General features: G+C 37.6%; 1 protein-coding gene across 3 annotated transcripts in view; it reads right to left on the bottom strand.

The window, feature by feature from the left end:
* Positions 1-13903, bottom strand: part of col21a1 (collagen, type XXI, alpha 1) — a 67119-nt gene that overhangs the window by 38187 nt on the left and 15029 nt on the right. For all 3 annotated transcript variants that reach the window (XR_014625582.1, XM_084391449.1, XM_084391448.1), the window contains exons 10-16: positions 8432-8485; positions 8294-8347; positions 6346-6399; positions 4071-4124; positions 3527-3580; positions 3373-3426; positions 2472-2525 (exon numbers count right to left, since the gene is read on the bottom strand). Coding sequence is in view for 2 of the 3 variants with exons in the window: in XM_084391449.1 (XP_084247575.1) it covers positions 2472-2525; positions 3373-3426; positions 3527-3580; positions 4071-4124; positions 6346-6399; positions 8294-8347; positions 8432-8485 (378 nt within the window). In the remaining variant the exon portion in view is untranslated. The remainder of the gene's footprint in view (positions 1-2471; positions 2526-3372; positions 3427-3526; positions 3581-4070; positions 4125-6345; positions 6400-8293; positions 8348-8431; positions 8486-13903) is intronic.

Here is a 13903-nt window from a genome sequence, read left to right as displayed (position 1 = left end):
AATTTACTCACTCGTTTTCATTCACTCCTTCAAGTGAACTAAATTAGTTGAGTAATGTATAGGGGATAGTGAATGAGGGTATAGGTGGCGATTTTGAACACAGTCATACACTAAAATCACACTGACACCATTTGGTTGAAAGTCATTGTAAAAATTGCTCAGAATAGTTAGTTCAGAGAAAGGTTATAGCCTCACGCAATGTAAACTGTGTGTAGGCATCCGACTTAGCTAACAGCACACTCTCTGCTTCTTTCTCTGACACATACGCAAAGAGATAGAGATATTCCTGTCAAAATGACAGAATTAGTTTGGAATTAAAGCTTTTATGACTAAGCGGAAGCCACTGCCGGCTAAGTCTGTCAAGTACACAAAAAATTACAAGCCAATGGGGATTCTATTGCCAATGTGTGTAAAGGGTTGTCGTTTGCTTATTGTTTTTCTTTTTAAGTTTTAAAGTTTGTCATCGAATGCAATGAAAATCATCTAATTTAAGTGAGTAAATGTTTAATTATCCTTTAAAAATTTCCAATAAGGTTCAATTAGGTAAAGCATAAGATATCATGAACCAACAATAAGTGTTACCAATTTTGATAATTTTTTTGGGGGGCCATTGCATGTTTATGATTCATTGTTTAAGGTCTAAATGTAGTATTCATTTAAATAGCCTCAGTATAAACAGTAATAAACAGTTGGTGGTTTATGAATGAACAGCAAAATAAACAATGTTTTACAATTTTAGCATATCCAACAAAGCCACCTTGGGCATTTTCCATGATAAGCGGAAGCAGATGTTTGGTCTGAGTTTGCTCTGCAGGGACCAGTAAAAGAACATGGAAACTTGTTGCAAAAAGTACCTTCCATTGCTTTGAGGATATAAATTCTCATGTCACTGAAAATGACCTTGGAAAAGAATAGTACAAGAGGTAAAAACTAAACTTGGCTAACAGTGAGTGTTAATGTATAGTATATATAGTGCATGATTTTTTCCCCAAAACTAGTTAAGCACCAATTATCAATTACCAATTACCTGTGCAATGCCCAATCTTTGACAACATATTTCTGTGTCTGTAATGCCAGTAAAGTACTAAAATTAAACTGAAACTCAATTAATTGAACTGAATTCATTGGAATAGAATCTCACTAATTACTGTAGGTGCAGTACATGGCCAAAAGTAATGTCTGCCAAAGGAGAACTGACATTTCCAAACTTTAAAATTTTGCGAGATATAGTTGTGCTTGGGGTGTAAAACTGATGTACGTGGTACGCGGCATTTCAATTGTTTCATTTGTGAAATGCAATGAAACATGCCGAATTGTGCGGACATCATTTTTGCCGTGATAGCCTTATTATTAGCAGTGGTGTAAAGCATTTGAGTAAATGTAATTAGTTACTGTACTTAAAGCATAACTTCGTCAATTTTCAACCCACTTCGTATTGTTACAATGTCAGTAGTATATATGTAAATGAACAATGTTTACTCGTTCTCTGCATTACCTGGACTAAGAAATTCACGTTTATTTGTCAGCAGAAGTCCGCTGGATGACGTGTTTTGCACGTCACCCTTTTGACAGCTCAAAGGCTTTCGTGAAATTCTCTTTCTGCTGTCTAGGCAGCCAAGTTTTATTGAAAGCCCATTTTGCCAGCGGTAAAGTGCCCCTTTAAGTATCTTTTTGGCTACTTTGTACATTTACTGAGTATCAAAGATATTAGACACTTTTTTCTCTACTTGACTACATTTTTTTAATAAGTATAAAGACTTTGTGATGAGTAGTGCAGTTACTCATTGATTATTAGACTTAATTTTTTGTGTTTTAGTAAAAATGGCGAAGAGGAAGGAGCCATCCTCTGCAATTCACTTTGGATATTGGTTGTTTTCTGGATTTGAATGGTTGCAATGTCCGCAGAATAATGATCTGGTACCATTTATTCGATTTTTGTACTATGTTGGGTTAACCACTTGATGGTCAATGTAAAATCTGGATCCTGAAGCAAATGCTGAGAATGAACTAAATCATCTAAAATGAGAGACATTGTACTGTATGCATTTAGTCTGCTTGCTGTTTATCCAAAGACCAGCTAGATGGCTCCAGTTAGCAGACTTTCATTATACCCAGTAGAGCCACAAAACAATGGCTCTTAGAGCTCATTTCTCTAAAGAAGAGTTCAACTGCCAGCGCTAGTCTGATGAACTGCATTGCTGAGTCACTCATGTTTTTTTCTAAGGCTACATAGAAATATTCTTCTGTCCTGTCCAGGTGCAAAGACTTAACCACCAATAAGACTTCAAATCATGTCAATTCAGTGAGCCAAACTGGGAAATTGTATTAGATGCAGTAAAAAGGGTGTATTTCTCACGGGTTGCTATGCTCAAATGCTGCCTGGTATTATTTAACAGCTTGCACTTCAATGCGGTCCACCCACTAAAACACCTGGCAATGATCTTAGCTGTTTTAAGATATAGGCTACTCACAGGATGTCCCTCTCTTCCATCCACTCCAGGAATTCCAGGCGGTCCTGGATCTCCCTGAAGAGACAAAGATCACATAGTCAGAATAATAGTGCAACTTTGCACTATTATAGGAGTGTTTGAAATTTATTGGAAAGTAGTCAGTATTTCAATTTGGTGATGCAGACAATAGGCTACACACAGGAGAAAAGAAATTCGGGAGACATAATTGTCCTAAAACTGAGCACATTTTTCATGTGGAGAACATTACATTTCACTTCAAATGCATCTTTTTTTTATTATAAACAAGATGCTGGAAAAAATGGCATGCCACTGAAGTTTTGCAGATCTTGGCATCTCATGACTTTGAGAACATGAGGCACTGCAAAGCACTATTAATGTCTCTTAAAGAAAGGGGTATGGTAGACAAGAAGGTGTGTAAGCAAGGAGTACTAATCATGGCAATTTTGTCAACATAATGATTGTGATTATGTAAAGACATTGATAAGCTGCCCAGGGTGCGTATATTACTTTTCTCTAGCTAAACTTTAATGGAGTAGTGCATGTTTATAGAATATCTGAAACTAAGCATATAATCCAGGATTTATCATATAGGCAACCACCAAGATGTTGACGAACAGCTTGGTTTAATATAAGCCATCTGTAAGCCTGGAAAAAGACAGTGTAGATCAGCATGAAAGAGGAAACAATGGTGCAAACCTTTTTATGGCTTTCCATAAGGAGATTCTGTACTACCATAATTTTTCATGCAATTCTGTCAAATAATACGGCAGTTTAGGATCTTATGTATCCTCCTTGAAGTGGGCTTGCCAAATATTCTCAATGGTCCATGTTCACAGTTCAAGGAAGCCAATAAACATGTTCAGGTTTTTTTTACGGTGAGAAGAACTAGATCAGTACAGACCTTTAGACCAATTCCTCCCGGAATTCCGTCTTTTCCATCCCTGCCAGGTGCCCCCTTGATAAACACACACACACACACACACACACACAAATGGCATTAAAGCATAATTACTGACCACTTACAAAAATTAAGAGAAATTGAGTGATATACATACAGGCTCTCCTGGATATCCAAGTGGACCAGAAGGGCCTCTACTCCCTTTTTCTCCCTAAGATGGACAGTATGTCAGTTAATGCAATAAGTTATTGGAACACAACAAACGAATGAGGTTGCAATGCTGTTCAAGTCATTAACAGATTTGTTTTGTGAAAGATATTGTTATATTTATCCATACCAGCATCTCCTTAAACATGAAGTACATCATGTTTCGTTCCAATATTATATCAGCACTTTACTGGACAGGGACTTATTCAATAACCAAGATGATGCAAGAAATGCCCCAGCTGTTCATTAGCTAGTATCTCAGAAGGATTATAGATATGAGGACGGCTAAGAAAATGTCCAATGAAGAGCTGAGGCATAGTAAAAATCCAAAGTCAGTGTTTCTACTGTACTCTCCAAATTTATCCTGAATGTCAAGTGTAACAAATTCTCATATCAACAGGCATAAATACAACTTCCTTTGAGAGCTGGAAATAAAAATGGAAAGCTCTATGCTCTGTATGGAGTTAAGAGAATGAAGATGAAAGTAACCATACCACTTGCCCATCTTTGCCTGGTGGTCCTTGTATGCCTTGAGTACCAAAAGATCCCTAGTGAGAAAACATAACATAATGTAAAACATTTATTTTCAGTGTACATATATATTTAAAAAACAATTATATGGGTGACCTTTATTTAAAATTGAGTTCAAACCGGTACATAAAGTTATACAGTGACCTCAACATCTGGACAATTCAAAATCACGCATAAAAATATATGAATGTCACTACAAACTATTTGGCATCTGCGAACATACCCTCAAGTTATAGACATGTTCTACTTTGACAGCCAGGATACACAAAACTTTGTCTACATTTGAAACAGTATACTGTTTTATCATTTAAACCATGGAATTGTTTTTTGTGTGCTTGTGCTATCTTTCTTTAAAATACATTCCACTTGCTTTTTTATCAAATGCTACAGTCTTACATATTTATATTAAGGATCCAAAGGCTATATGTTTAAATAGTAGGGCTGTAACGATATTATGCGATATGAAACCGAAATCGCGACACTCAGATCCACAAACCTGTGTCGCGGTGTGAGAAGGCAGAATCGCGACACACCCCTTCCAACTCCTAGAGTTATCCTTCCCGTCCAGATCCAATGCTACCACATCTTTAAATTACTATTAGTATTACTTGAAGTTAACATTATAAAATACCTAGACCTACACCACAAAACTAGTTGAGGATAAATTCTTTAAAATTGGGCAATTCCAGCGTTATGGATGTGACATTTGCAGTAAAAACTTGAAATATAAATTCTCCGAAAATGCATTTAAAACCAATATATTGAAACGTCTGTTCATATATCCATACTCCATTAATGAAGGAGTCCAGACATTAGAAAAATACCAGTCTACACATGCGTTTTATATTTAATATGAGGGAAATACACAGGTGTAACGCCTGTGTGTTTCCCTCATTCACAGGGATGTGACACAAAAAATCTTTAACTTTTAGGTGGCAAAATATTTTTTAGTAATTCTGTGAATTACACTGTGCAAACCAAAAGTGATACTACCCACCGGATGAAGAAGGGTTGGCTCTCCACAGAACATAAAATATTCATTTTTTTTTATTTTTCGTGTTCACATTTATGAGGAAAAAACAATGTTACGGACGTGACAGTTCTCCGTTACGTTAAAAGACTGCTTTAAAACTTTCACAGAGACCTCAAACAGAAAGCACAAAGCCTTTATTTAAAGTGAATTTCGTTTTGTATTAATTGTATCTTAATTGTAATCAATGTTTCATCAACCAATTGCCTGGATTTAATAAATAAGAAGCAAATATGCAGACACTAGATAATTCCACATGGAGGCACTGGCGCGTGAACTGGAGCTCGTCTCATAAATGAACCGAAACTCAGCGTATAAGGTAGCCTACTTGCCTCACAGACCTGAGAAATATATCTATAGAAAGCTTGAAATGTCTACTTTTAAACAGAACAATTCAAAACGAAAGAAAACAGACTGGTCTCTGCTTATGTAATTTCTCTCTGGCGCATTCACTAGCCTACTGCGAAGATCGCGAGTCAGCATCGTCAACTTCATCTTTGCAGCCGACACTGACACAGAAAACACTTGTTTATTAATAAACAATTAAAATGTCTCCTTGCTATATTTGACATATTCATAATCATTACTTTTGCCGGTTCTTTGTGACAGCTTTTAGGTGCTTTATCGGCAGCGCCACCCTTACATGTTACATGAACGCATCAGCACCGCATCAGCACCGAAAACATGGAGATTTTTTTCAATCCCCAAGTCTGGCTTCGGGTGGCAAGGGGCTGGAGTTTCATGAGCGGCAGGTTGTTGCACTGGGGCGGGAAGATCATGCTCGTGTTGTTGTCAAGAAGAGGAGAAGTGCTCTTTTTGTGAAGGTGTTTGTTTTTCATTTTAGTTTTTTTATCCGCTATAACGCACCCATCCGGTGGGACAAACCCAGCACTGGCAACAAATATAATGCCTCCAACACCCGGAACTGAACAAGGGGTTGGGGGACGAACACAAAACCATTTAGCCTTCCCCTCTTCACACCTGTTGCATCAGGACTGCCTCGGCTGTGGCTCAGGATCCATCACTATCCTAGGGCATGGACCCTGGCACTTGGGAAAGGGGTAATGCTAAGTATATATGTGTATAAATATATGTTGATTATGTGTCTATCCAGAATGACTTATGAGCAGCAACCTTTTTATTTTGGGTATGTCGTTTATGCCCTACATGCTAAAATGGGGGGTGTCTAGTAAGGGGTTAAAACTGACCTTTTCACCTGGTTTGCCAGGTGGCCCGGGTAAACCTGGAATGCCGCTATCACCCTAAAGACAAAGACACACACACTGAAAAAAAATCATTTCAGAAAATTCTACGTAAAGGTTGTACAGCCATTGCCAAAAACATTGTGACAAATTGATACAATTGACACAAATCTTTGTGTTTCACAAAGTCCTCTCCTTGAAAACTATGATAAGCATTTAATAAGTTTTAAAGGCTTTTATATGCAAAAAAAATCAATATAGTGACCCTTCTTCTTCATTACCTTGAAGTAATGGATATCAGCATCTGGGACAAATCCTGACTGATGGCGATTTATTCTTGCCTTATTAGTGGTCATAGTTGATCACAATTTTTTGGACTTCTGCTTGTCCACTCATCTTTGTGGACTGAACACAGATCCGGGGAGTTGCCTGGCCACGGATCCAAAATTTCAGTGTAATGATCTCCGCAACACTTCATTATCACTCTTGCCTTGTGACATGGTGCTCCATTATGCTTGAAAATGCATGGATCATCAGAAAAAAATGCTCCTGGATTGTTGGGAAAAGTTGATCTTGCAGGACGTTTTTATAACATTCTTTATTTATGGCAGTGTTTTGGGGCAGAATTTTGAGAGTGCCCACTCCCTTGGATGAAAAGCAACCCCACACATGGATGGTCTCAGGGTGCTCCACTATTGGCACAACACAGGACTCATGGTAGAGTTCACCTTTTCTTTTCTGGACAATCGATTTTCCAGATGACAAAAACAGTCGGAAGGGAAAAAAAAGTTCATCAGAAAAAAAAAGTCTACATCATTCTTCTGCTGTCCAATCCTTGTACTTCCTGCATAATTTCAGTCTGTCCTTGATGTTTTTCTTGGAGAAGAGTGGCTTCTTTGTTGCCCGTCTTGACACCAGGCGATTGTCCAAAAGTCTTGGTCTCACTGTGCAGATGCACTCACACCCACCTGCTGCCAAGTTTGATTAAGCTCTGCACTTAACATGATTCTGTAGCCGACTCCTTAGGTGGAACTTCTCAACTTGAAGTTCTTTATGATCAGTTAAATGGTTCTTTGGTTTCCAATATTCTTTGCAGCAATTTTCTTGCATGTTGAGGCCATTTTGATGCAAAGCGATGATGGCTGCACCTCTTTCTTTGGAGGTAACCATTGCTAAGACAAGTCTGCTCTTATAATCCAATCAGAATGATAGAGTGATTTCACCTGACTAGTACTCATTCTTATGATTAGTGAAATGACAGTGAAATTTGTGTTTTTGTGATAAAGTTTTTTTTTTTTTTGGCCAGTGAAGCTTTTTGCAATTATTTAAAATGCATCTGATCACTTTGCACAATAATCTAGAAACAATGTCAATCAACCCCACAATAACTGAAGCAGCAAACTTTGCGAAACACAAAATTTATGGCACTCCCAATACTTTTGGCCACAGCTGTACAGTACATTAAAGAAGTTTAAACGTGAACTTAAATGTCAGTCACAAATATTGATTCCAACATACAAAAAAACCTTGCAATATGCATGAGGTTTCTGGGAGAAACTGACTTTGTTTAGGCAAGAAGTAGAAAGATTTGAAGCTAATCTTTTGAGATTTTAGATATTTTTTTAGCTAATTTTTCCTGAGCTGTCATAAGCAACTTTGTTTTAAATATCACCTGTTTATGCCAGTAGGTAAAAATTACCTGAGTAATTAAATTTATTTAATAAAGCAAATTAATTAAATTAAAGCAAATTAATTTGCTGTATTTCATTTTAATCTTGAAGTAGATTTGATTTAATTTTATCCTTGTGATGTTTTGTCAAATAGTCTGCATGCAAAAACTTGCAAAATAAGTAAACTTATGAAAGCAAATGTGAATATGTGATGACTAAATATGTTGCCATAATGAAAATGGTACATTTTAGGATAAAAGGGACAAAAATCTATAGCTCCTTACTGCTTCCCCTGGACTTCCCTTTTCTCCCTTACGTCCATCAGCTCCATGAGGGCCCTGCTCAAACAGAGATTGAAAAGTAGCATCATCAAGTGTAGAGTGAAGTTTTTTAGGGTATGTCTATTACACATGCACTCATACCTCCATGCCGGGAGAGCCTTGAATGCCAGGACTTCCTCTAGAACCTGGGACACCCTTTAATAAAGAAAGAGTCTTATATTAGTCTGACCCACAGTCATAAATGAATATCAAGGCCAAATTGTAACAAGTAACAAAAAAGTAACATCACAGATTATGATCTGTTCCCACATAATTTTAATTCTCAGTCCTTCTAAGCCCATAATGTGCAATTATTGAAACTACTGTAAGCTTCAAAAGTGACTTGTGTTGAACTTTGTGATGGCAGACGTTATACATGAACACGTGACTTAACTGAATAACGATTTAAATCTAAGTTTCTTACCAATACCTATTGTATGGCTTTAGATGACTATGTGAATACTATATGAATATATAGTAACATTTCCCATCCACTGCCATTTTTTGGAACTTGTTTATTGTTGCTAGCGTGTTACCAAATGTTTGCTTACTGTCACGTTTAAAAAGAACCAAAGGTTGATTAAAGTAAAACTTTCATTCTAGTGAGTCAGGTTAACTGATCCGAGGAGTGTTTCCTGTACAACAATCTAATTTGCTTCTCAACTACCATAGTGCAATGCATAATTGGACAAATTGTTACATCTGTTTCCCAAAACCTTAAGAATAAGAATACAGTTAGAGAGTTCAGAACTGTCATTAATGATGTCATGCAGGTGGTGAAGTAATAACTTTAGCCAGTTAATTTTGCTAATTAATTTTGGATTATTGCTATTAATAACGAACATGGCATCTAAAGACTACTTTTCTATTTTTGTTCTCTGTTGTTTTGCTTGATTGTTAGATGTCTGATTCAATTGCAGATTCCTTCTTACATCATACTTTGGGGTTCCCCCAGGCTTGTAGCACACTTACACACATGCATAATCTTCAATAATTGTGCTTTCATTCTCCCTCATATACATTTGCATAGAATGACAGATGTACTGTAGATTGTACTGCATGTTAGCTTGCTTATTTTGCATGATCTATTGGTAATACTATTTCAATAGTTACATTTTAGACATTCTACTAACTATAAGTTACTTTACATGTCAACTAGCAGTCATTAGAGTATTAGTAGACTGCCTTTACTTAATATCTGCTAACACTTTATTTTGATACCCCCCAACAGACATTTTACTGACTATAAGTAAATTTGCAATTACATGTCAACTTATTCTACTAACCCTAAGCTAATTGTCTACTAATACTCTTATGAGAGTTAGTTGACATAGTTGCAAAGTTACTTACAGTTAGAAATAAAGTGTAATCTGTATGTAGGTCCACATCACACTAACAAGAAACTATGCTTTTAACCACAGGTTGAGAACTGTAGTTTGACCCACACAACTTGCTGTTTGGGAATGTTCGTTGGAACTACGGTTTCTGGAAACATTGATTTGTTGAACTATTTTGGTAACAAGTGAACTTGTGATCTTGGTTCGCGATAAAATTTATTTTGAAAAGGACATTGTTTTTATACACAAAGACAATAACTAAAACAGCAAGTTAAAGAGATAAAGTTCATGTGAAGATTTTTGTCATGAGTATTATTTATTATTAATGTGTGCAGTATGTACGCGCCTACGTGAAACATTTGTGCAGACTCCAGCTGGACGATGACACTCATGTCTTTGTTTTTGGGACATAAAATAACCCCCACTGTTTTTTTTTTTTTTTTTTTTTTTTAATTCAGACCTTTTTGAAACTATTGTTGACTTGTGAGAATATTGCATGCCTCTCTGAGAAGACTGTACGCAATTGACAAGACTGAAAGGGCAATATATTCATAAGATTCTTCTCAATATAATTCTTTTATTGATTTAAACAGTTAGCTTTACAGTCACTTGACAATAGACATTTTCACAAAAGAGGGTGGAAAAGGTTTTCCACAAACATGTACTTTGGTGCCCCTTGACCTTGAGTTATTTTTACAAGTATTAGAGGCAGAAAAGCAATGTTATCTGTATATAGCCTATTTAGATTTGGACTGTTTGCACAGAAATGTTTACTTTAACATTGTATTAGGTACATTAACTGTTGGTTATCTGTAAATACTATAAGTATAATGAGAAAACATGAGGTGAAATATGTTTTACATCACTAAAAACCTGCTGTTTATGGACTAAACATGCAGGCATAATGTGGACATGTGTTCATAAAGATGTGAAGACTTGAAAGTATGGCATCCAGGTGTTGTTATTGCACATTCACCTAATGTTCAGAGCTCTTCCGAGGGTCATTCACCATTCATGCTCAACAAAATTTTTTCAGTCAAACTAACTCATGCTGAGAAAAACTGCAGCTGCAGTCAAAATTGCAACCCTACAAGTGCCCACAAACGAGGTGCGTTTCCTTCGAGGAGGCAAGGGAGGCGGTGCCTCCTCAAAAAATTGGATGAGAAAAATAAAACAAAGATAATATGACATTAAAAAGTGTATAAATCACATGTTTATATTAGGGCTGGGACAATAAAGCGATTCATCGCGTTTCGTGGATCGATTCCAATATTTTTAGAATGCATCGCAGTTCTCTCTCGAATCAATTCTGAGCTTAGTTTTTAACAGCAGATGGCGCTCTAGGCTAGTTTTTAAGCGCACGCTCAAATGCTCACAAAGAAGAGCGCTCGTGTTTCGGCTGAGTCTGAGAATGCACAGAATACTTTTATGACACAAGATTAATGTAAACAGCCCACTGCAAATACCCTTGTAATTCACTTCAACCTTTTCGAACTTCATGAATGATTATTTTATAGAAGTTTCAAGTGGTGTGTGCGAGGCATTGGAAGCAAGCAGAGTATGGCTTTTTCTAAAGCACGCAGTACCATCTGCTGTCAAAAAATAAGCTCAGAATCGATTCGAGAGAGGCTCGCAATACATTAGGATCGATTCACGATGTATCGATTTATTGTCCCAGCCCTAGTTTTTATAATGTAACACTGTCCAACAGCAACAGCAGGAGTCCAAGTCTCTCTTGCCTCCCCTGAGCCCATTGAGTTTTAACAGACACTAAAGCATTCGCTGAGTTTAGGTGGGGGGTAATTGAGAATGAATGGGGGAAAGTCACATGAGAGGAGGCAATGTCTCCATCCTGCTATGATTAGATATGATTGGTTTGTGTGATAAATCCTGCCTCTTGTTTTCGTGTGTAAATCAGTCTGAATGAACGGAATAATGGCGTTAATGAAAAGACTAATTAAAAATTAAGTAAACCACTTAGAAATCACGCTTTATGTCAAAATAAAACTTGAAATGGCCTGAAAACATGATGACTGTGGGGCTTTTTTAGTGAGCGATCAGCTTGGTGAAATTAAAGATACATCTTTGTCCTATCCCCACTCATCTCATACAAGCCATTTCTTCTTCAGTTGTACCCGCACTCACTCATATCATCAACACCTCTCTTCACACTGGTATTTTTCCCACAGCATTTAAGCAGGCTCGAGTAACCTCACTGCTTAAGAAACCCACTCTATATCCAGCACATCTAGAAAATTACAGACCGGTATCCCTTCTTCCATTCATTGCTAAAACACTTGAATGGGTCATCTTCAACCAAGTCTCTATCTTCGTTGCACAGTACAGCCTCCTGGACAACAACCAGAACACTCGACTGAGACTGCCCTGCTCTCGGTTATTGAAGCTCTGAGACTGGCAAGAGCAGCTTCCAAATTCTCAGTACTCCTCTTGTTGGATCTCTCTGCTGCTTTTGACAAAGTTAACCCCCAGATCCTCCTGTCAACCCTCAAGACAAAGGGCATCTCTGGAACCGCACTCCAATGGTTCAAGTCTTACCTCTCAGATAGGTCCTTCGGGTTTTGTGGAGAGGTGAGGTGTCTAAGTCGCAACATCTAGCTACTGGGGTGCCTCAGGGCTCAGTGCTTGGACCACTTCTCTTCTCCATCTACATGTCATCAGTAGGATCTGTCATTCAGAAACATGTTTTTTCCTATCACTGCTATGCTGATGACACACAACTCTACCTCTCATTACAACCAGATGATCCAAATGTAGCTGCCGCATCTCAGCCTGCCTGACAGACATTTCTTTCTGGATGAAAGACAACCACCTTCAACTAAACCCTGCGAAGACAGAGCTGCTGGTGGTCCCAGCCAAGCCAACACTCCCTCACAACTTCTCCATTTAGCTAGGTTTGTCAACCATAACTCCATCCAGAACAGCCAGGAACCTTGTGCTGCATCTCAATTCGCCTACTTATACTTTACCCTAAAAGTATGTACTCTTTTTGTGAAGAAAAAGTACATACTTTTGAGTGTGTAGCAGAAGAGTAGGAAAGCGTTTGGGACATACTACTGCGTCATCTTTAACGGACATCTCTCTGTCGCTTAGTTGCGTGCATCCGGCCAATGTTTAAACGGCCCTGTCAATCATCTTGTGACAGTTAAAATCATCCACATTCAATTTAATTTAATTTCCTACCATTTTGGAGAGAAATGTAGTAGCATGTTGATCTGCCAATCGTTGGTCTTTCGAACTTGTCGAACTCTCTTCTTGTGTTTGCAATTTGAATAATGATGCATTTAAAAGTTAATGGCCATTAAAAGTATCATTACAAAAGTTCACAATGCTGTTGCAGATTAAATATAATGTGGATAACATTGAATAAATATTTTTTCGTCAGGTTAGATACTGATAATTAATCACCCCTTTGTCTTAACCTCTACTTAACCGTCAAACTCGCATATCAGCCGTGTTTATAGTTTTTTAACACTTTCCCCCCCCCGTGTTTGTAGTTCTAATTGAATCCCCGTCCGACGCGCTGATATTTAATGAGCCGAAGAGAGTGCATGTCATACCCTAAAATCCTGAAATTGCACTGGTTGCCAACTACTGGTTGCTCGCATCAAATTCAAGGTACTGATGTTTGCCTACAGAACAACCACTGGCTCTGCACCCCTACCTAAACTCACTACTTCAGACCTATGTGCCCTCCAGAAGCTTGCGTTCTGCAAGTGAACGGCGCCTTGTGGTGCCATCTCAAAGACTATTCCCTGCTGGTGGAATGATCTGCCTAACTCAACCAGAGCAGAGTCTTTAGCCATTTTCAAGAAACTGCTGAAGACGCATCTCTTTCAGCAACACTTGACCCGTTAATACTAAACACTTACTATTCTATATCTGTTTAAAAAAAAATAATTAAAAAAAACACCTTTCTACATGTACTGTGCTAGACTAACTGGGACTGGTCACAGTACTTGAATATTACTGCCCTGTTGTTGTATCAAACTGATTGCTTCTATTGCTCTCCTCATTTGTAAGTCATTTTGGATAAAATTGTCTGCTAAATGATTAAATTTAAATATAAATGTAATGTGTCTGTGACCTGTGTCTCTACTCTTTTTAAAAGCTTTCACTGTCAAACTCGCCTAATTGAGCTCCTGTACTAGAAATGAATACTATCATGTTCAATTCTAAAACAAATATATATATTTACTTTTATGTAGGGCTGAACAGT

Source organism: Rutilus rutilus (genome assembly GCF_951802725.1).
Source record: "Rutilus rutilus genome assembly, chromosome: 20".
NCBI classification, from domain to species: Eukaryota; Metazoa; Chordata; class Actinopteri; order Cypriniformes; family Leuciscidae; genus Rutilus; species Rutilus rutilus.
The sequence above is the reverse complement of the archived record's forward strand: the minus strand, read 5'-3'. Positions and strand labels throughout refer to the sequence as shown.